The 20991-nt window shown below is 38.5% G+C and overlaps 1 protein-coding gene across 1 annotated transcript; it reads left to right on the top strand.

Moving 5' to 3' along the window:
* Positions 1-255: 255 nt before the first annotated feature.
* Positions 256-20921, top strand: PIP5K1C (phosphatidylinositol-4-phosphate 5-kinase type 1 gamma). The gene is made up of 17 exons (XM_089501273.1): positions 256-267; positions 2291-2377; positions 3552-3682; positions 3912-4029; positions 4108-4260; positions 4403-4702; positions 5634-5839; positions 7183-7266; positions 7494-7542; positions 9097-9181; positions 14560-14721; positions 15191-15329; positions 15608-15640; positions 15758-15862; positions 15982-16081; positions 19465-19542; positions 20904-20921. The coding sequence occupies exons 1-17, from the start codon at positions 256-258 to the stop codon at positions 20919-20921; spliced, it is 1860 nt and encodes a 619-aa protein (XP_089357399.1).
* Positions 20922-20991: the final 70 nt, after the last annotated feature.

Genomic DNA, 20991 nt, shown 5'->3' with positions numbered 1-20991 from the left:
ATTGTGTTTGTATATAAGTGTTACCATAATCTTTAAATTGCCCACAACAAACATGGCCGCCGAGAGCTCGTATCCCCGCTCACGTAGGGATATTGTTCAATGGCGAGAATTTTCCGCAGTGCGTGATGACGTTGTAGACGGTTTGTACGGCGCAGCTGTCGGAGAACATAGAGGAAAGAAAAGGGATGGAGGATCCTGAGGAGGAAGAGGGTTTTGGGGGGACACAAGAAAGGGGAACAGGGGAAGCCGGCGATGATGTCGGGGAAGGTACGGGACGCCTTTTCTGGGTTACAAATGGCGGTGGGCGCTGGGGAGGTGTAGGAACTGACCAGAAGGGGATAAGGTTTTATATCGATATAAAGGGACCGCTCTAGGGTAGAGTGTCGGTACCGTTGGAAGGATAACGAGTTGACTGAGGTGATGAGGTGGGAGAGTGGTGTATAAAAGACACACGTGGGCGAAAGGCTAGAGAATGGAAATGGACTTCTGATAAGTCAGAGAGGCCTTGGTGGGTGAGATAAGCACAGAAATTGATATTCTAAGGGGCCACGGAGCACGTCACATAAAATATGAGGTCATACCAAGGTAGAAATGGATGTTCTTTGGTAAGAGGATGATTGAATATGCGATGAAATGTGTGCAGAAAATCTGGCATGTACGATAAGATGTCATAAATGCAAGGACACTAAACCCAGGGATCAGGAACAGTACCTTGGCTAGAGAATGAATGGGAAGTGGAGCAGGGCCCAACTAATTTCAATAGAGTGGCACATATGGCCGTTCAAAAACAAAGACCCAGGAGGAAATTATAGACAAAGGTGATGATGTTCAGCCACAGGATCTCTCAAATGCCTTTCCTTGTCATCTGTCCTGTTTTTTACACCTACTGATTTAAAGCTGTGACTTAATTGTAACTGGATCCAGGCAGACATACTGATTTTATGGAGTAAGGAGGTCACCGAGGGAGGAATAGGTTTGAGGCATTGTCACCTATATAGCAATCTGAGACTGAGAAATGGTGTGTGTTAAATGAGCTTTGAGCGTTTGCATTCTGAATAATACCGAGGAACTGCAGAAGATCTTAATAGATGTTAGATGCCCGCCGGGCTTCTAGGATATTATAGAGTTGCCGGATATAGTAATTTGTGGTACCTGCAGGAATACGATGTGTCCGTGTAATATTAGGGTACGTGTGTACAGAAGAGTGAGAAGTGTTAGCTTCTAGGACTAACATTGCTGGGTCAATCCATGTAATAACATAAAGTTATGAGCTGTACATAAGAGGACCGTTAGTTGAACATGCCTTCCTTTGACAAACTGTGCCGCGGTTATTTGCTTCTTAATACTGTTTCTTCCCAGCACTAAGTGGCATTTTGTTTCCATATTTTGTGCATACACTAAATGTAATGACACCGTTGAGAATCATGTTTTTTTTTTAGCTTTGTTTCACAGCGCTATTATTAGGATGAGGGAAGTGGTATTGTGTGATGCCGTATGACACCCCCATCCCGCTGCTGCCCAAAGAGCTTACAGTCTGCTGGGATGGCTTAGTGAGACTATCTAGCGATGATGTCAATGGAAGGATAATCTTTTGTCCAGCCTCCTCTCTGAGACTAAATCCAGCCACTGCCACAATCTCACCCTTTCCTTGTAATCCTCGCTCTTCATCTGCTTCCTGCTGCTTGTTTGTATCACTGAGGACACATAGTAGCAGTGAATAGGTTAAACTAAGAAGAGCAGTATCTGCCTAAACAGAACATGTTGACCTAGATAAAGGGGTGATCATATGGACAAAGGTATCCACCAATGAAACTAATGTCACCTTAGTGTTTGTAATATTTTTGTATAAATGCACAGTATATATATATTAGTGTGTATGTATATGGGGCTGGGCATAGATAATACCACATATATGCATTGTATTTTCACATGTTTGAAAATAAACATAGTTATCACTTTGAAAAGTATCATAATATTTCCCCAGTGCCATAACGATTGGCATATTGGTTATAAAGCACAAATATCGACCTGCTTTTCACTCAGCGTGACTTAGAGCGGCTTCTTCTCTGCCTAATCCTGTGTATGCTTTGCTTATCGCTCGCGCTTTTCTCTCCGCAGATTCGATTGCAAAGAAATCCGAGGTGAGCCTCCGCTGTACTTCTATCAGCCCTATTTATGGGACAGTTGAAGGGGTTTGTTGTCCAAGCGCGCCATGCCCCGTCTTCATATTGCTAGCGTTCTCTATGTGTGTGTTTGCATTGTTGATCTCTTGATCATTTTCTTCCCTCAGGTCGCGTCGTTATCTGGGCAGACGGGAACTGGTAAGAAAATTGGGCACCGTGGCGTTGATGCTTCAGGAGAGACCACTTATAAGAAGGTTAGACGTTCATTTATACAGCTCAGCATTTCTACTACAGGCACATCCCACAAGCAACTCTTCCATGGATATGCTGATGTTTGTTTGCAGAATATGTTGGTGCTTTCTAGTACAATCATACTGCAAATCACATATAATGAACATTACATGTCGTAATATAATGTTAACTGACACCTCGGAGGTTCAATTGAAAGAAATAGTCACCATAACAGCCTGCAGATTATTCCACGTTTGTCCCCTTTGCACCGATACTGTACTTTACACACAACCTGTATGCAGGCAAACATATAATCAGTACGGAAGTGTATACTGTGTAATCGTTATGTGGTTAGATGCTGTACATTCATTTGCAGACAATGTAGGTATTTTTCGTGTAAATATATGACGTAAGTAAATGGCGTTTGAAATTAGCAGTAGAAATGCCGACATGGTGCAGGAGTCAGGACCCACACCTGCTTATAGATTGCTTATTCTGTAGAGATGCATCATATTATAATGTTTAGCATGCTAAAGGGGAAGTCCCATTTGAAAAATATTTTTGGTCCTGGATCATTAAAAACAGTAATGTAATAACCCCCCCCCCCTCGCTTTGTTCCAATAAGCTTGCTTTATCTATAGACCTGGAGGCTGCCGTTTGGTCGGTCTTATGATATTTTAGGTGGTTTTCCCTTGCCCAAACACGACACTGAGCTGATTCTTTATGGCTTGCTAGGATGTCCCGTCTTCCATAGAGCTCTTCCACAGGATGACATTGCAGGGAGACCTGCTCTACTGTGTTTTTGTCACAGTAAGGGTTCAGTCACTGTAGGGAAGTTTGAGCGTATAGGTCTACTTGCAATATATATTGCAACTGGACTAATACGGCTACAACCTCTACTAATATATATATATATATATATATATATATATATATATATATATATATATATATATATATATATATATTAGTAGAGATTGTAGCCGTATTAGTCCAGTGGTGTCAATCTCAAATAACAGATGGAATAAGTATCTTGTGGTAATACCTTTTTTTATTGGACTAACAGAATTTTGGAATGACAATATATATGTATATGTGTGTGTGTGTGTATTAGTCTACCAATGTTAGGGGGTTAAATGATTACAAATAATTGTGCGGATAGCCACCCTTTCAGCTTGTCTGCTTTCATATCCCCAGACCACATCATCCACATTAAAAGGTGCCATCCAGCTGGGCATAGGGTACACCGTTGGTAACCTTAGTTCTAAACCTGAGAGGGATGTGCTGATGCAGGATTTCTATGTAGTGGAGAGCATATTTTTCCCCAGGTGAGAGGCTGATATTATTATTATTATTATTACTATTATTCAATGCTTTTGTCATTAATGTTGTCTGTCTAATATTTTGGTAAAGATGGTATCTTTATTGGCAATCCATTATACTTCAGTTCACCAATAAAGGTATCCACTTTACTAAAGGCTCCCTTTCTTTCTTCGCCTAACACGATACAACTCAATACCTGTTATACTGTTTCATGGCTTCTTTCTTCTTGCATAGTGAAGGCAGTAATCTGACCCCAGCTCATCACTACCCAGACTTCCGTTTTAAGACCTATGCCCCTGTAGCGTTCCGCTATTTCAGAGAACTTTTTGGAATCCGTCCAGATGATTATTTGGTGAGTACTTTCTTGGATGGTTTTTCTAAACTTATCTATCTTTCAGTCTTTTAACTTTTTTTTTTTTTTTTGTAACAGTATTCCCTCTGCAGTGAACCTTTAATCGAGCTCTCTAATCCTGGCGCCAGCGGATCTCTGTTTTATGTCACCAGTGATGATGAATTTATTATTAAAACCGTGATGCACAAGGAAGCTGAATTTTTGCAGAAATTACTCCCAGGCTATTACATGGTATGTCTTGGTTGTTGTCCTTTTCCCGAAACATCGTTTCTGGAGCTAGGCTTTGTATTTAATTTCAGCTTCAGATGCAGCACAATTTTTTTTTTTTACCCCCAATATGTGAATATAATTATATGTTTTCCTAAACTGGCAGAACCTGAACCAGAACCCACGGACTTTGCTGCCTAAGTTTTACGGCTTGTACTGTGTACAATCTGGCGGGAAGAACATCCGGGTTGTTGTCATGAACAACATCTTGCCACGTGTGGTACGCATGCATTTCAAGTACGACCTGAAGGGCTCCACCCACAAGCGACGCGCATCGAAAAAAGAGCGGGAGAAACGCAGCCCCACCTACAAAGACCTGGACTTCATGCAGGATGCTCCTGAGGGCCTGCTCTTGGATACCGATACCTTCAGTGCGCTGGTCAAAACCCTACAGAGGGACTGTTTGGTGAGAGGCCTTCCAAAAAATACTTGTGGTGGGTCTTCTTTCCCTTCTCCCTCTCCCCACATCTCCATCCAAGCAAACTTGAAGCAAAACAACCAATTCTGGGTGCATCATTTGTTTCCCTAAATTATGAAATTCTTTTGAAATTCTCCCTAGTCAAGCTGTGTTTACCCACAAAATGATTGCATTATTTAGGTCATTCTAACCTTTAGCAAACCCGCTCACTTCCCAACAATGCCGACACTGAGGTCTTTCACAACAAATGGGATGGTTCTTTTCATATTTGTCACAGTCCCAAAATGTTCCAGTCCTATAAACTCTTAAATGGGGGAAAGCTTTTCTTTCTTCATTTATTAGAACATCTATATGCTTAATTATACACATCTTCTGTCACACTAAAGAGCACCCAAATCATGTATACATTTGTTTTAAAAAAAAAAAAAAATTTAAGTTCTCCCCATCCTGTACCTAATCCAACTTGAAGTGTATTTTAATGTACTTATTTAAAATGTAGCATATTTCAGATACACCTTCAAGTTGGGCCCCCACTAAAGTCAATGGGAAGTAATTAGACAGTTGCCAACAGAAAATTGCTGCTCCGTAGTTTGAAACGTATAGGCTGCTCAAAGCAGTGTGCCATTTAACCAACGTCCCTCTAGTACACAACTCTGCATGTACAAAAAAACCTTTCTAGTCACAACTCCCTTATTCATTATGTATGAAGCCCTTGAAGTACGTGAGCGAAATGACCAGAATTCAGCTATTTTCAGTTGGCTATTTAAGTTTGCTTATAACAGAACCTTGTTTTGTAGTTTTTGTTGCATGCGTGTACGCGGATTGCACGTACGTGGATTGTATGTGTCGTAGACAGTGTTTACAGGGTTGGATAAGGTTTTGTAGGAAGTGTGGGTCTGACTGTTCGTTGCGTGCACAGGTCCTCGAAAGTTTCAAGATTATGGATTATAGCCTCCTATTGGGGGTGCACAACATGGAGCAGCAGGAACGTGAGCGGCAGACTGAGGGAGCCCAGAGCCAAGCTGACGAGAAACGTCCCGTGGCACAAAAGGCACTGTATTCCACTGCGATGGAGTCCATCCAAGGAGGAGCAGCTCGAGGGGAGTCAATAGATACAGATGACACGTGAGTAGTTGTCACTAGGCTTACTCCGTATTTAAACCTGAAAGTGTGTCTGTAAACTGTGGTTAGTTGTAGGGCTGCAACAACGAATCGACAAAATCGATAATCGATTTTTATATAGGGGGGGTATAAGGAATATCGGGGGGGGCACAGTGGCATATAGGGAGTATAAGGCATATCAGGGGACAGAGTAGCATATAGGGGGTATAAGGGATATCAGGGGGCACAGTGGCATCTCTGGCATATAGGAGGTATAAGGCGTTTCTGAGGGCAGAGTCACAAGCTGGGGGTGAGATGTGCATAACTGGGGCAGCTTGGCAAATAAAAGAAAATATAAACAAGAGGCATTTTTATTATTTTATTTACTAGTAAAACTTTTTTTGGGGTATTTTGGTAAAACTTAGTTTGAGAAATAATGTGTTTTGGGTTCTTTGGGTACCTTTTTAAAATATAGCTTTAATTATGTCCGTAAAATAAGAAGGCAAATAGAGAAATGCCATTGTGATAAAGAGATAAAAGTGTTAATGACACATCTTAATGTAAATTATAAGTTTTTATTTTAAATAAACGAAAAATTTGCATATTTTTTTTTATCCGATTAATCAAAAAAATAATCGGCCAACTAATCGATTATGAAAATAATCGTTAGTTGCATCCCTAGTTAGTTGGGATGCCGTGAGTTGATCCCATTGGGGGAATTGAGCTACAACATCCATCTGACGAGAAGTAGCAGTTATGTATTCTTGATCATCATCTCTTAGGTTGCAATGGTTAGTTGTATGTGTCTATGCTTGTTTTTATTTAAATATAACATACTAAATTCAAACTTGATGCTACATGCAATTTATTTATGGTGTGTAAAAAGCATATTAAATATTCTCAGGACACTGTGATAACAGTATAGTTTTGATTAGTGATATTTTCTTCATCCATGCTAGCATATTTCTTATACAACATGTGTTTTGTGGCAAGAGGTGGTAATCTCATGATTGGTGAAATTTGTCTCCCATATCATCTGCTTTTCTTAGCCCCTTTTTAGGTGTACCATAGAGAGATTGCAGAATTTCTGCCATTTTTGGAGGAATATATTTACAAATTCTAGTGCATGTTCATTTTTTTAGTAGAACATTTATATACCTGTTTATTATTTATCGGTTTATATAGCGCCTGACAGAGGGAGAGGTCCCTTGTGTTAGAGTGGGATGGAGCACTTGCTCGCCATGTTCTACTACCATCTACTTTATGGGATTAGCCCAAATTCTCCCCCTAAACTTAGACTGTGCCATAGAGAGAGAAATACACACAAAGCTAGTGTATGCAAATGTATATGTCTCTTTGTTTTTCAGAATGGGAGGCATTCCAGCTGTGAATGGGAGAGGGGAGCGTCTGCTGTTGTACATTGGAATTATTGACATCTTGCAATCATACAGGTGATACATTTTTTGTTTAAATCTGCATAGTTATGCTAATTACGTGTGTTTGTATATATATATATATGTGTGTGTGTATATGTGTATATGTGTATATATATATATATATATATATATATATATATATATATATATATATATATATATATAGGCAAATACAACACCACTATATATCTTAATTTACATTCCAATACTATCAATTACTTTTTTATGTGTTTGTATTTAAGGCTTATTAAGAAGCTGGAACACACATGGAAGGCTTTGGTACACGATGGGGTAAGTCCCATGCAATGTTATGTCACACTTGGTTACATTGTATATGTTTGTAATTGTATTCCTAAGTGCATCACCCATGTATTCAGTGCATAACTATTTACTGCCATGTTTAACACATCTCTGTCAGACATTCATATAAAACATACCGTATTTGCTCGATCATAAGACGACCCTGATTATAAAACAACCCCCCAAAATCTGACTATTAATTTATGAAAAAGAGAGCCTGAATACAAGACAACCCTACAGGAAAAAAGTTTTACCAGTAAATGTTAATTCATGTAAACTATGTGAACAATTTTTTAAATAAAAGCTATGATTGAGAAAAATATTTTGTTTTTATTTCCTTTTTCTTTTCAACCTGCCCCCCCAGTTATGCACATCTGCCCCCTGCCTTGCCACTCTGCCCCAGAAATGCCTTATACCCCCTATATGCCACTGTGCCCCATGATATGCCTTTTAACCCTCTAAATGTCACTGTGACCCATGATATGATATGCCACTCTGCCTCCAGAATTGCCTTATACCCCTATATGCCAGTATGGCATTTAGGGTGTTAAAAGGCATATTATGGGGGAGAGTGGCACATAGGGGGAGGTATAAGACATTTCACAGAGCACTCTGCCTCCAGAAATGCCTTATGCCCCCCATTTAACACTCCCTCCCTCCTCCAAACTTACCGGAGCTTCTGAGTCCCCGGTGGAACTCTGATCTCTGACAGCCGGGGAAGGTCTGCGCGATGGACGCAGACAACCCCCGCTACTAACCGCACCTCCTCCCATCTGCGGCGGAAGTTGTGTACGCGAATCGCGTAGAGCTCTACACGCTGCCCGGACTAAGCACCGGGACTCAGAAGTACTGGTAAGTGGGGGGGGGCCCAGGAGGATCCAGGTCCCCTCCTGCATCGCTGCGGGGGATCTGGATCTTAGTCTCATAGTCAGACCTAGTTGAAGTCTGATTATAAGACGACCCCGAATATAAGACGAGGGGTATTTTTCAGAGCATTTGCTCTGGAAAAAACCTTGTCTTATAATCGAGCAAATACGGTACTTATCCTGTAAATTTAATTCAGTCTAGAAATCATAGGGTTTAGCAATGCTTTCTTTTCCTGTTTTGAAAGCAACTGTGTATTCTTCATTTGTTTTCAAACATAAGTGTTGCTTTATTTAGTTCCCAGCGGTAGTTCTATAAGATTTTCTATGCATGTGCAAGCTGCCTTGCAGAGGCTAATGATACTGGGGTAGGTGTTTAGGATCAGTTGGGATCTCTGTGACAGTATGTAGGGCTATAAGAAATTGATCGCTTATACACTATATGACCAGATGTATGTGGACACTCTTAATTATTTGTGTTTAGGTGTTGTAACCACACCGATTGCTAGCATATGTATTAAATCAAGCACACAGGCATGTTGCCTCCAAGCATGTGCAGTAGAATGGTGAAGAGCTTGGTGGCTTTTAACATGGCACTACCAAGGCTACCATATAGTATCTATGGTTGATTATTCTTTCATTGAAAAAACATTGTATATTGACACTGCCTATTTTGTTTCAGGACACTGTGTCTGTGCATAGACCGAGTTTTTATGCAGAACGATTCTTCAAATTTATGACTAACACAGTGTTTCGCAAGACAACCTGTGAGTATATATGTTTGCCTATAAAATTAAAATATAGCTGTATTAGTCAATCATAATTGACTTTAGCTAAAGTTGTTTTTATAGGCTCAAAAAATTACATCTACTATGACTTTCATAACTTTGAGTTTAGTAGAGGGGAAGACTTATGACCACAACCTTCCAAAATACTATGGGGAAACATGTTTTTTTAGTATTTACATGAATATATCAAGCTTTTTTTTTTTTTCATGTAATGCATTTGCTAGCAAATATGATATTATGCAACTTCAAGGTTGCCCTGAAAACAAGCAGGTTAGTTGCTGTAGATGGCTGTAGAACAGGGCAAACAAGTGCTGCATCTCATTCCAATATCGGTGATGGCAAGATTAGCTTGAACTATCTTTCCAGTAGGATAAGATGAAAAACTGGTCTGTTGTATATCCAGGTCAGTGTTGAACGCATGCCAGTTTATGAATGATCCTTCACACTTTGTTACTGTAGTTTAGGAAGCATTAATCCGTTCACAGAAAAACATTATTTTCCATCTGCCAAATAAAGGCCATTGCGGTGTCATAGAATATTGCTTACATACAAAATACCTCTGTGCTTCTTTAAACTGTGATCTCCAACAGATCACGATACAGAAGAGTAGAATACAGGGCACTTCAGGGGGCCAGATGCATGAACCCCGGTCATGTGATCATTGGGATTTTTCGGTCCCATCTCACTGTTAGTTTAGTGTGGGAAATTTGCAGGTTTAGTATTAACAAGAGAAAAAATGTGATTGCAAAAGAGATTACATTTCTATTTAAACTATATATTTTTATATAAAATTTTGCTGGAGAAACTGCTTGTTTTAAAATATTCTGCCCTTGTATTTATAGTAAAACTAAATTATATATTATATATATATATATATATATATATATATATATATATATATATATATATATATAAAAAACACTTTCAAAAAGATGGTCAGCACTCTAGGTCTTTAAATTGACAATTTCATTTTATTCAAAGTCAAGTTGACGTTTCAGTCATTACTGACTTTCATCAGGACATATATTTGAACTAAAACAAACACATATTTATAAAAAAATAGCTTGAGAACTCACCAATCTGAAGTGAGTGGGTGTGTGCTGAAATCGGCGTGTCAATGCCATTAGTGAACATGTGTGTAATAACACTGCTCATACCCGGAAGTGCAGTGTAACATTATTGTGTTCCTGTTACTATAGTAACACAGTTTATTCAGTTTGTGCACAATCAGAAATGTTTTAAAATGATGTGAAATATGTTCTGAGGCCCCTAAGAGCTCATTATGTTAAATTTAAAGTGCTTATAATGTGCAAACATGATTGGGGATTAACTATAAATGTTAAATATATCTACAATATGTCATATAGTGAATATAGGTATTTACTAGACATACTGACACAGAGTACCAATAATGTGCAATGAATTGTGCAAACTGCAAATAGTACAAAAAGTACAAATAACAAATGTGCAAAATTTAAACTAGTCCAAAATTTAAAGTGACAGTGCAAATATGTTCCTAAATGTTAACCAGGTGGAGGAGACCCTAAGTACAGGACTGCGCATGGGAATCATTGATATGAAATTGTACGATTACCTGATTAAGAAAAATCCACGTACCCCAATTATTTATAGCTTGCCAAAGATACACAAGCATGCTCAAAGACCACCTGGACGCCCTATCGTTTCGGCGATAGGTGGTGTCCTTGAACCAATAGCGAAATGGCTTGATGCACAATTTAAGGATTCTGTTGAGGCTATCCCCACAATCATAAAAGACACAGGTTCTTTGATACATCAACTGGACTCTATAAATGAGGATCTGCATAACGTCATTTTAATATCCATGGACGTTAGTAGTTTATATACGGTCATCCCTCATGAGGAGGGTGTGGAAGCAATGAGAAGGCTACTCTTAGATTCATCTTTATATCATGGTCCCCCCCTGGAATTTACTTTGGAGTTACTAATGATCACATTACAATACAATTATTTCCGCTTCGAGAATAAGTGGTATATACAAAGGTCGGGAACATCGATGGGAGCAGCCATGGCGCCCATGTATGCTAATGCATACATGTATGAAGTAGAAAGACGTACATGGTTAAAAACACATGCAAATAAAATCTTGAGGTATTTTCGATATATCGATGATGTGTTGGTACTATGGAGGGGTACCGTTGAGGAAGCGGAGATGTTTGTTGTGGAGATAAATTCTCTACCAACCCCTATTAAAGTTATTGCTCAAATAAGTTCATCAACTATCAATTATCTTGATTTGTCTATTTACATCGAAAATAATAAACTAAAGTATTCCATGTATAGTAAGCCAACGGATAGAAATACTCTACTACATGCCGAAAGTGCACACCCTAATCATTTGAAAAGATCCTTACCGTATTCACAATTTATTAGAGTGATCAGGAACAATACGGATGAAGATAAGAAACAGGAACAGTTGCAGTTGATGTACAATAAGTTTATGGCAAGAGGTTATACTACCAAGATCTTGACAGCAGCTATGGAAAAAGCTACACAGTCGCATACGAAAGTTGGTAAATCTTTGAATACACAAATGGTATGTACAACCACATACAATGCTGGATCTCAACATTTAACTAGAAGCATTAGGAAGAATTGGAATATGCTCACCTGCGACGCTTCCTTGCCTCAGGCATTCCATCAGGCCCCGCTAATGAGTTACAAGAGACAAAAGAATCTAAGGGACCTCCTGGTACGGACTGACCAGGTAGAGAGCTACTCAGAGGGTCGAAGTAAATTTAAGAATTATGGGAGTGTCAGATGTTTGGGATGCGTCACATGTGGACATATGACTCCAGGTAAAACATTTGCACACCCACATACGGGCAGAGTCTACAACATCAGACATCGGATCACATGCAAGACAGAGTATGTGATCTACAAGATACAGTGTCCCTGTGGCCTTGTGTATATATAGGCAAAACAGAAACTACTCTAGGTGAGCGTATTAGGGGTCATAGATCCAGTATTCGGGTAGCCTACAGGGATGGGGAGTCTGATAAGCCTGTGGCAAAACATTTTTTGGATCTTAAACATCCTCTGACATCCCTCAGGTTTATAGCAATTGACCACGTCCCGGAGTCATTGAGAGGGGGCGACCGTGGAAGGCACCTATTACAGAGAGAAACATACTGGATCTTTCATCTGAAGACAATGTCCCCCTTTGGATTGAATGGAAAGCTCACATATACATCGTTTTTATGAGTTATCTCGCAAACTGTATATAGTTAGTGTCCAATGCCTGTATGCGGCATTTTGGAGTAGGTACTGGGGGAGTAGAACACTGTATGTGACTGATATGTAACCCTTTTATTAAGCTTAGAACGTATTTGTGGATACTGTGGAAAATCATATAGTGTAATGTTTTGTGGTATATGGATGGAGTTATACCAGTAGAGATCTTCTTGATTTAATTGTGGTATCAGGTACTACATTAGACAATAGATACCCATGAGTTAAATTGTGTATTATAGTGTCTTTATGTTGAATTTAGATGTATACATGAATAAGGAACTGTGTTCAATAATAATGGACACACCAAATTATTAAATATGCCCTATATCTATACATATTTGAATTAGGGATTTTGGTAGATTCAAATTCCACTGATTTGTCCATTTAATAATAATGGTGATTTAAAGTGAGTTGGTATTGCATGTTGCATTTGCAGGCACTTTTTTTAGTGCTGCATCTATCGACATGCTTGGTTTTTAATGTGATGTATCTTTGTATTTTAATAATAAAAGTATATAATGTTTATGTTAGTGGTTAACATTTAGGAACATATTTGCACTGTCACTTTAAATTTTGGACTAGTTTAAATTTTGCACATTTGTTATTTGTACTTTTTGTACTATTTGCAGTTTGCACAATTCATTGCACATTATTGGTACTCTTTGTCAGTATGTCTAGTAAATACCTATATTCACTATATGACATATTGTAGATATATTTAACATTTATAGTTAATCCCCAATCATGTTTGCACATTATAAGCACTTTAAATTTAACATAATGAGCTCTTAGGGGCCTCAGAACATATTTCACATCATTTTAAAACATTTCTGATTGTGCACAAACTGAATAAACTGTGTTACTATAGTAACAGGAACACAATAATGTTACACTGCACTTCCGGGTATGAGCAGTGTTATTACACACATGTTCACTAATGGCATTGACACGCCGATTTCAGCACACACCCACTCACTTCAGATTGGTGAGTTCTCAAGCTATTTTTTTATAAATATGTGTTTGTTTTAGTTCAAATATATGTCCTGATGAAAGTCAGTAATGACTGAAACGTCAACTTGACTTTGAATAAAATGAAATTGTCAATTTAAAGACCTAGAGTGCTGACCATCTTTTTGAAAGTGTTTTATATGGAAACTGCTGGTTACTAGCACCGGGCTTGGAATATTTGGAATGGTGTGCAATGGACTCTGTGAGTAAATATATATATATATATATATATATATATATATATATATATATATATATATATATATATATATAGCCTTCAAAGAAAATGCTCGTCATGGTAAAAAAAAAAAAAAAGATAAATACCAGTAGTTTGTGTGGGTTATGTGTAGGATTCTCAAGTGCAGATTGTCCTCTGTCATGAAGTGGTTGGACTATGTGTTAGAGCATATCTGCTAAGGTCCCTTTTTGTATTTTTCCTGTATCTTCTGGACCTCAGTATATTAAAGCCTAGCCTACTCTGGGCAGTCATCAGTATACATTGTAAGTCCAATTGTGACAACTTGAAGGTAACCTTTTTGTTTTTTTACATTGTGGATGAAAGCTCAAACCTATTAGGGATTAACATTTATGTTAAAGGATAATATTGAAACCCATGATTGTAACCTTTTCCACGAGGAAGAACTCATTCTCGGTCCTAAAGATATTCTCAGATTTTGCTTTTGATGTAGCCATTCTTCACTGTAATGTGTTTCAATAAAATAAACAGATAAAAAAGCTGTTCTACATTTAATATCACAGACCCCAAGTTACTTTTGCCGCTCCTTCTGATCACACACTGCATTCCGCTTCCTGCAGGCTTAAGTGGTTTGTCAGTGTTGTCCGATGCTGTCCCTCTCTTCTTTGTTATTTTGATGCATCAAGTTGTGTGTGTGACCTCATTTATGACTAATGTACAGCCCTGTTTGGAGGAAACAGTGACTCGTTTGTAAAAGCCACCTGTTGGCTATGCTTGGTCCAAGAATTTATATTATGTGACGGTTTAGGTGGTGGTTAAAGGCTATGTAGAATATGTATATTTTTTCTTTTTTAAACAAATCTCTCGTCTTATCCCTCAGCTCTGAAGTCTTCTCCTTCTAAAAAGGGTAGGAGTACCCTTCTGGCCCCTCGCCCTACTGGACCTTCAGCTGCCTTCTCAGCTGGACAGTTACCTATGGAACAGGAGGACGTGAAATATGACTTGCGGGGAGCCCGTAGCTATCCAACTCTGGAGGATGACAGTAAGTTTTAGACTAGGAGGAAACATGCAAACACTCAAAGGAATTAGGTTTGTTCATCCCCTTAACTCCACCACCCTGCCCTTCAGATGCAATACATTTCCTACAGCAGAATGTGTTCTGCCTAGTGGTTTCAGTGGCATTACAAAGACTTTCAGATTATAAAGAAACGTTGGGGGGAACTATAAGGATGATTTCCTCCTGCATGGATTAATAAATTGGCCGGTCATAGTGAGTGGTTACGTTATGCTGAGCTTTTGTTTTTGTTGCCTATGTAACCCAGTGACAATATAGGGCAGCGCCTGCAGTTATGAGGTCCTTACTTTTTAAAATAAAAGTTTTACACGTTTAAGAATTGATCACATAAACTCTTCTGGCACACCCTATGGAATTATGGTTATAAACATTTGCCGTGGAATAATAAAGGTATGGAAGATAAAGAGATAATGCATCCGTTTCTTTTCATACATAGACAGACCTGATCTTCTCCCCTGTACACCTCCTTCATTTGAAGAGGCCACAACAGCCTCCATTGCTTCCACCCTTTCCTCCACTTCCCTGTCTATTCCAGAGCGATCTCCCTCTGAGACCTCAGAGCAACCACGGTACCGGTGAGTACATTTTAGCACATCATGGGATGGACAAATGCTACGCTAATAATTGGGACATGCGGTTATGCCTTTTCTAAGTGTGCAGGAAAATCATTGGGTTCTAGAAGCCTTTTTACCATGACATAAAATGTATTTTATTTGTTACATTAGAGGAGAAGCAAATTCAAATAAAAATAAATAAATAAAAAGGTACAGATTTGGGAGAAAAACGGTGTGTGTAAATAAGTATTGTGATTTGGTGAACGGTACGTGACCGGGATTCTTTTCCTTTGCCACAGGCGACGTACTCAGTCATCTGGCTTTGATGTTCGGTAGGTGGTTGTCGCCTCGATTAATTATAGTGTAATCAAATTAAAGTGTACTGTTTTGTTTGGGAATTTATTTTTATGCAAATAATCTTCATCTGCAGTTCTGTTGTTCATACTTAGATCTCATGAAGATCCCAGAGTAGAAGATGAGCCTCAGCAAATCACGGTTGAGGTGGAAACTAGAGTGGAGAGTGTGGCTATAGTGAAGGAAACTGAGGGCCAGGGGTGAGTAAAGTTCATTGTCAACCATGATTATTACTTTATTTGCGTACCTAGAAACTTTGGGGAGTTTTTTTTATTATTATTATTTATGTAACAATTTGACTTTTTTTCCCCCCTTGCAGTGAGGCATCTGGCTTCACTGGCGAAACCGGTCCTGGGGAAGAGACTGCAAGCCAGAGGTCAGAGGAAGAAGAGGAGGTGCCAGTGACCGATATTTATTTTGTAAGTCATTCATACCACTTGGTTTTCTATAGGAGCTGCTAGTTCTGGGACCTTTAAAAGGTATTTTCAGTGGATAATCTGTTATCCTGTAGGCAGTGAAATATATATATATATATATATATATATATATATATATATATATATATATATATATATATTATAATCAAGACTTTGTATTGATGTTTTGCTTGTATCCACTTATTTACTGCATTGTACTGCATCACAACTTTTGTATATAAAGTGAGATTAAATACAAACCTCCAAATGTCATTTCATTGAAGATATAAATCAATATTTGTTTTATATTTGCAAACCTCTATGAGGCACAGGGTGAGATACACTGTTATAGCGCTTAACCCAATATATTTCCCCCCCCCCCCCCATTTACCCTGATGTGGATTTAGTGATCTGTCTAAGCTAATTCCGGCTGGAAAAATTCTCATAATTGTCTAGGCATTGACTGAATGCAACATTTAAACTAAAACCTCTGTGCTTCTGGAACTTACTGAGGTCAGTAGAAAAAGGAACACATTAAATAGGTACGTTTTTAGTCAGGTTTTTGTAGATAATGACCGCATCTAGAAATTTGTAGATGGGTCTAAACTCAATGCAGTGTTAAAAGGTAAAACGTATACTCGCCACATGCTCAGGGGAGTCGAAATACACTTTAAAACGGTTTAATTCATCCAGATGAAGTTGAGTTTCGGCAATACAGAATAGTGTAGTGGTACAGTATATCAACGATTGCAAGCACGGACCTCTGAATAACTGACAAAAAAGGAGAGAATCATAGCAAAACATTAAATACATTTCCTAATCAGCATTGCTTTTTAAGTTGCACAGCTTGCTTCAATGTATCCATGTTAAGGACAAGATAGTTTTGCTGATAAAGATTGATGGAATTTTGTTATTGTATATAAACTATAAATATAATACGTAAAACAGAGCTTTGCACTTTTTAAAATTGTGCAGTGGGATTATTTTTTTTATATAACTTTTTATAATATATAAATATCAGTACCCACATATGTAATCGGTTGTAGTAGTTAAGTATATATATTGGTTGTCTGTCTTGCTTGAGATTCAGCTTGTATCAAGAGGATCTGGACACATCATTGACGTTAGTTTAGCATAACTGAACCTTATTATTACTTTGATTTCTGCCCTGAGGTTTGCTTTGCTCTGATTTGGATTTAGTGACTAAGTTGAAAATAATTGTCTTTTATTTCCATAGCACCAACAATTCACGCAGCGCTTAATACAATACATATATTCAAGGGGTATGACAAGCCTAGAGTTGACAGATTAAGACAAACCAATACATTAAGTGGCGAGAGCTCTGCTCGCAAGCTTACAATCCTTAGGGAATGGGGTGACAAACATAAGGCACAGAGAAAGGGTGAGAGGTAGTACGGGGGTTGTAACCGTGGAAGGGAAGTTCTAGCAACTAAGATGGTATGCGTCTTGAGTGTTGGGAAGGAGGCTGAAAGCTGAAGGTTCGGTGGAAGTAGGTCCCAGAGGAGGTATGGGGCAGCACGAGTGAAGTCTTATAGACGAGAAGAGGGTGAGGAAAGAAGCCTTAGCCCATGGGAAGAATTTAATTGTCGAGTAGGGGAGTAATATATATATATATATATATATATATATATATATAATATGCAGAAATGTATGGATGGCCTTATATTTAATTTTTAAGGTAATAGGGAGCCGGTGGAGTGCAAGGAAAATAAGCCTAGCATTTAGGACAGACTGCAGAGAAGAGAGTTGAGACAGTGGAATGCCAACCGGAAGAGTGTTGCAGTAGTCAATGTGTGTTGTGAGGTGATAAAAAGGTTATATGGACTGATTTGATTGTTTAATCAAGCATACACATTTTAGCATCTCACAAAACACTCTACTTTAACAAATAAGACTTGCCTATGCATAGCATGCCCTGGGAGCTGAATTGCTCACTACTTTGTTATAATGTTTGTTTTCCTGCAATAGTATAGAAACTAGATGGGTAATATAATATGCCCTGTTCTCTGCGTTAGCTAATTAATACACGATCAGTACTATTTGAGCTCAGAATTAAAGACAAAGTTTGGTTAATAGAGGAATGCTACAGTGGTTTCATATATATATGCTAACTTTGCAGTAGGTAGCAACTGGCTTGTTGGTTGTTCTTTTATTTTAAATATCACATAAAGAGGGCTTATTGTTTGTTTAATTAAACCTTACAAAAACAGTATCTGCTATGCCTCATAAGCACATGTTGCTTATCTAGATGCCTATGACTACTTGAAGAACTAAACTTTAAGTGCAAAGACTGAAGGTACAAGCATGCCGTGGATGTGCAGGATGCCATTAGCACCTTTTTATTAATAGTTTTAGATTTTGGATGTGTTTTTGTCTTTCTTACTACAATGTGACCTGCAGTTCTAAAAGTATAATACTTACCAAAATTAATGCTTTGGTGATTACAGGGGCATTAAACGATATAAAGTATCATACTTTTGTATTTTAACTCATTTGGGTTGAAAGTAAAAGCATTTTTATTTATTTTTTTGTCGTAAGACTAATACATGCAACAATGTATACGTTATCTTTTAATGTCCTTTTCACTTTGATTTGATTTTTATTGGACTCCTAACTCTTTAATGCTTTAACAATTTCACTGGCCGCTTCTATCTAAATATCATGATCTTGCACCTCCTGGGAATAATAATTGGTACTCTGAGTTAATGTCTTTGTAACCTACTTGGCACAGGAGGTTATAGATTTATCCAAGTCAGCCACACACCCTTCTCTGCATGGGTAGGCCTCTTCCCTATGTTGCATTTTATATACAGACCCTATTCCTTCTGGAAGGTAATATCCTGCTCCTTCTCTCCCCCAGCTATCTAGCAAATCTTTACTGGTTTACTACTTTCTCTCTGCTTGTGACCATCTCATTTCATTCTCTCGCATCTCTCATCCTTCATATTTCTCTACCTCCCTTTGTCCTCTCTTTATTGTGCATCTTCATCTCATCGTGGGGACAGTTCACGGATGGGAGATACTGGGTGTACTCCCCACGACTCCACCGGATGCACTCAAACTCCTCATCAGCTGACTCTGTGAGTGAGTACCTCTAAGTGCGTTAACGCTGCCTGCTTCAAAGGCACCTTCAACGCATTATTAAACAGTGTTAGAATGATACAAATAGAGATGAAACTAATGATGAAACCGATGACTTGTTTAGTTTTAAGTAACCCCCGGTAGTTATTTGTGAAATTGGCAGATGGATGTAAGGCCACTAAGTTGTTATATTCTCCTTCTGTTTTTCACTTTCTCTTGCATCTTTCCTGCTCACTGTGCTTCTTCTGCTCCTGCCTGCTTTCTTCTCCCCGTCTTTGGTTCAGCCACCTGATGACCGGAGCTGGGTTTACTCCCCACTCCACTATAACGCCCAGATGCACTCGGATGAGGAAAATGACACAGTAAGTTCCAAAAGGAATTTAAAACGTGTGATCTTGCACATCTATACCTAAAAAAAGGTGTTCTATTAGGGTACAAGTTCTTTTGATATAGATATAGATATATATATATATATATATATATATATATATATATATATATATATGGAAAAGAGATCAAATACAATTATCTTTTAAACTTGAGTCGGACCAACTTTTGGGAAAAACATCTTTGTGATGGAGGATGTGCTTGATCTAATGTATCAAGCAAACAATTATATATATATATTCACTACAAAAGTTTATACATTTCTAAATATTTACAAAACCTTAAAATAAAGAGTAGAGGCCTGTTATTTATGTGAAACCTGACTACAAAAGGCTTGGGGATCTTTACATGTTATGCCATGCTCAAGGTCCCGCTACCACGGGGGACTAGAAGGATGTGCCACTTTTGAATGTCAGCCAGCTGGGGAGCATGATGATGATGATGATAATAATGCAAGAAGTTTGGTAAACGTAAGCCACCTTCCTTCTGTGGACATCACTGCCCCGGAAGCCAATATATTTGAACATATATAATGGGATGTGGAGACTACTGTAGATGTTCAAAGATCTGAACAAAGTATTTGCAACTAACCTTTTCAGCATCTACAGAGAAAACAATAGAAGGGTGGGGCTAGTGGGGGCTACTTGTGGTGGTTTTTACTAGTTATTGATTTATAAAATGCAGTCATATTCCGCTGGACTGTACAATGGGTCATCAAATCTATACAGCGCCTGGGTGGATGAGAGCTGTTAAGGTTGGATTACATTCGTAAGGTAGCCGCTTTGAGAAAACAATTAGATCAAACTTTAGTAGTTGTTCTGTAACTCCTGGCCTCCAGGTGAGATCTATCCTCCTCGAAGAGAAGAGTAGTATTAGTCCTTAGCATGTCATCGGGCAGGTTGCCACGCTTCATCACAGATGTAATCCGTTTAAGAAGCAAGGGGGAGAGAAGTCTTATAGCAGAGACCGGGTAATCCAGTGGGTCCGGGTGTTTTTCTTTGGTTTGTTTTCTTTAATAATAGCTTGGATCTCCTTTATCAGGAAGGGTCAGGACCTCAAGGCACCTAAAATAAATAAATATTAAAAACCCATCCTCCTGTAGGAAAGTATTATCATCTCAGACCTTTTTTTCTTCCTCTGGCTTTAAACCTTTTACCCTCGCTTTGCATTAACATTTACCTTCTATGGGGCTTTTGCCCCATTTTGAGCCTCTCTCCGCTCCATGTACTTGCCCTTTCCCTCCTTGCATTGCCTCTATGTCTCTACCATATACCCGTATTTTGAGTTTCTGTAGACACCAAGCTCTTTAATTCCTCGTCCCTTGTTATGTTTTCAGGACATAGAGATTGTTTGACATCATATTAGATTTTAAGAGTTAGACATGTTATAAATTGTACACAGTGCAACTGGAAAAACAAATCAAA

The sequence above is a fragment of the Sceloporus occidentalis genome, unplaced genomic scaffold (assembly GCF_023333645.1).
Source record: "Sceloporus occidentalis isolate IW3139 unplaced genomic scaffold, rSceOcc1.0.p SCAF_169, whole genome shotgun sequence".
Lineage (NCBI taxonomy): Eukaryota > Metazoa > Chordata > Lepidosauria > Squamata > Phrynosomatidae > Sceloporus > Sceloporus occidentalis.
The sequence above is the reverse complement of the archived record's forward strand: the minus strand, read 5'-3'. Positions and strand labels throughout refer to the sequence as shown.

Bases quoted from the DNA above. Each gene is read 5' to 3' on its own strand.
- PIP5K1C (XM_089501273.1), top strand. The intron at 4,703-5,633 runs GTGAGAGGCCTT...TTGCGTGCACAG, and splicing joins CCCTACAGAGGGACTGTTTG to GTCCTCGAAAGTTTCAAGAT. The intron at 15,641-15,757 runs GTAGGTGGTTGT...GTTCATACTTAG, and splicing joins TCATCTGGCTTTGATGTTCG to ATCTCATGAAGATCCCAGAG.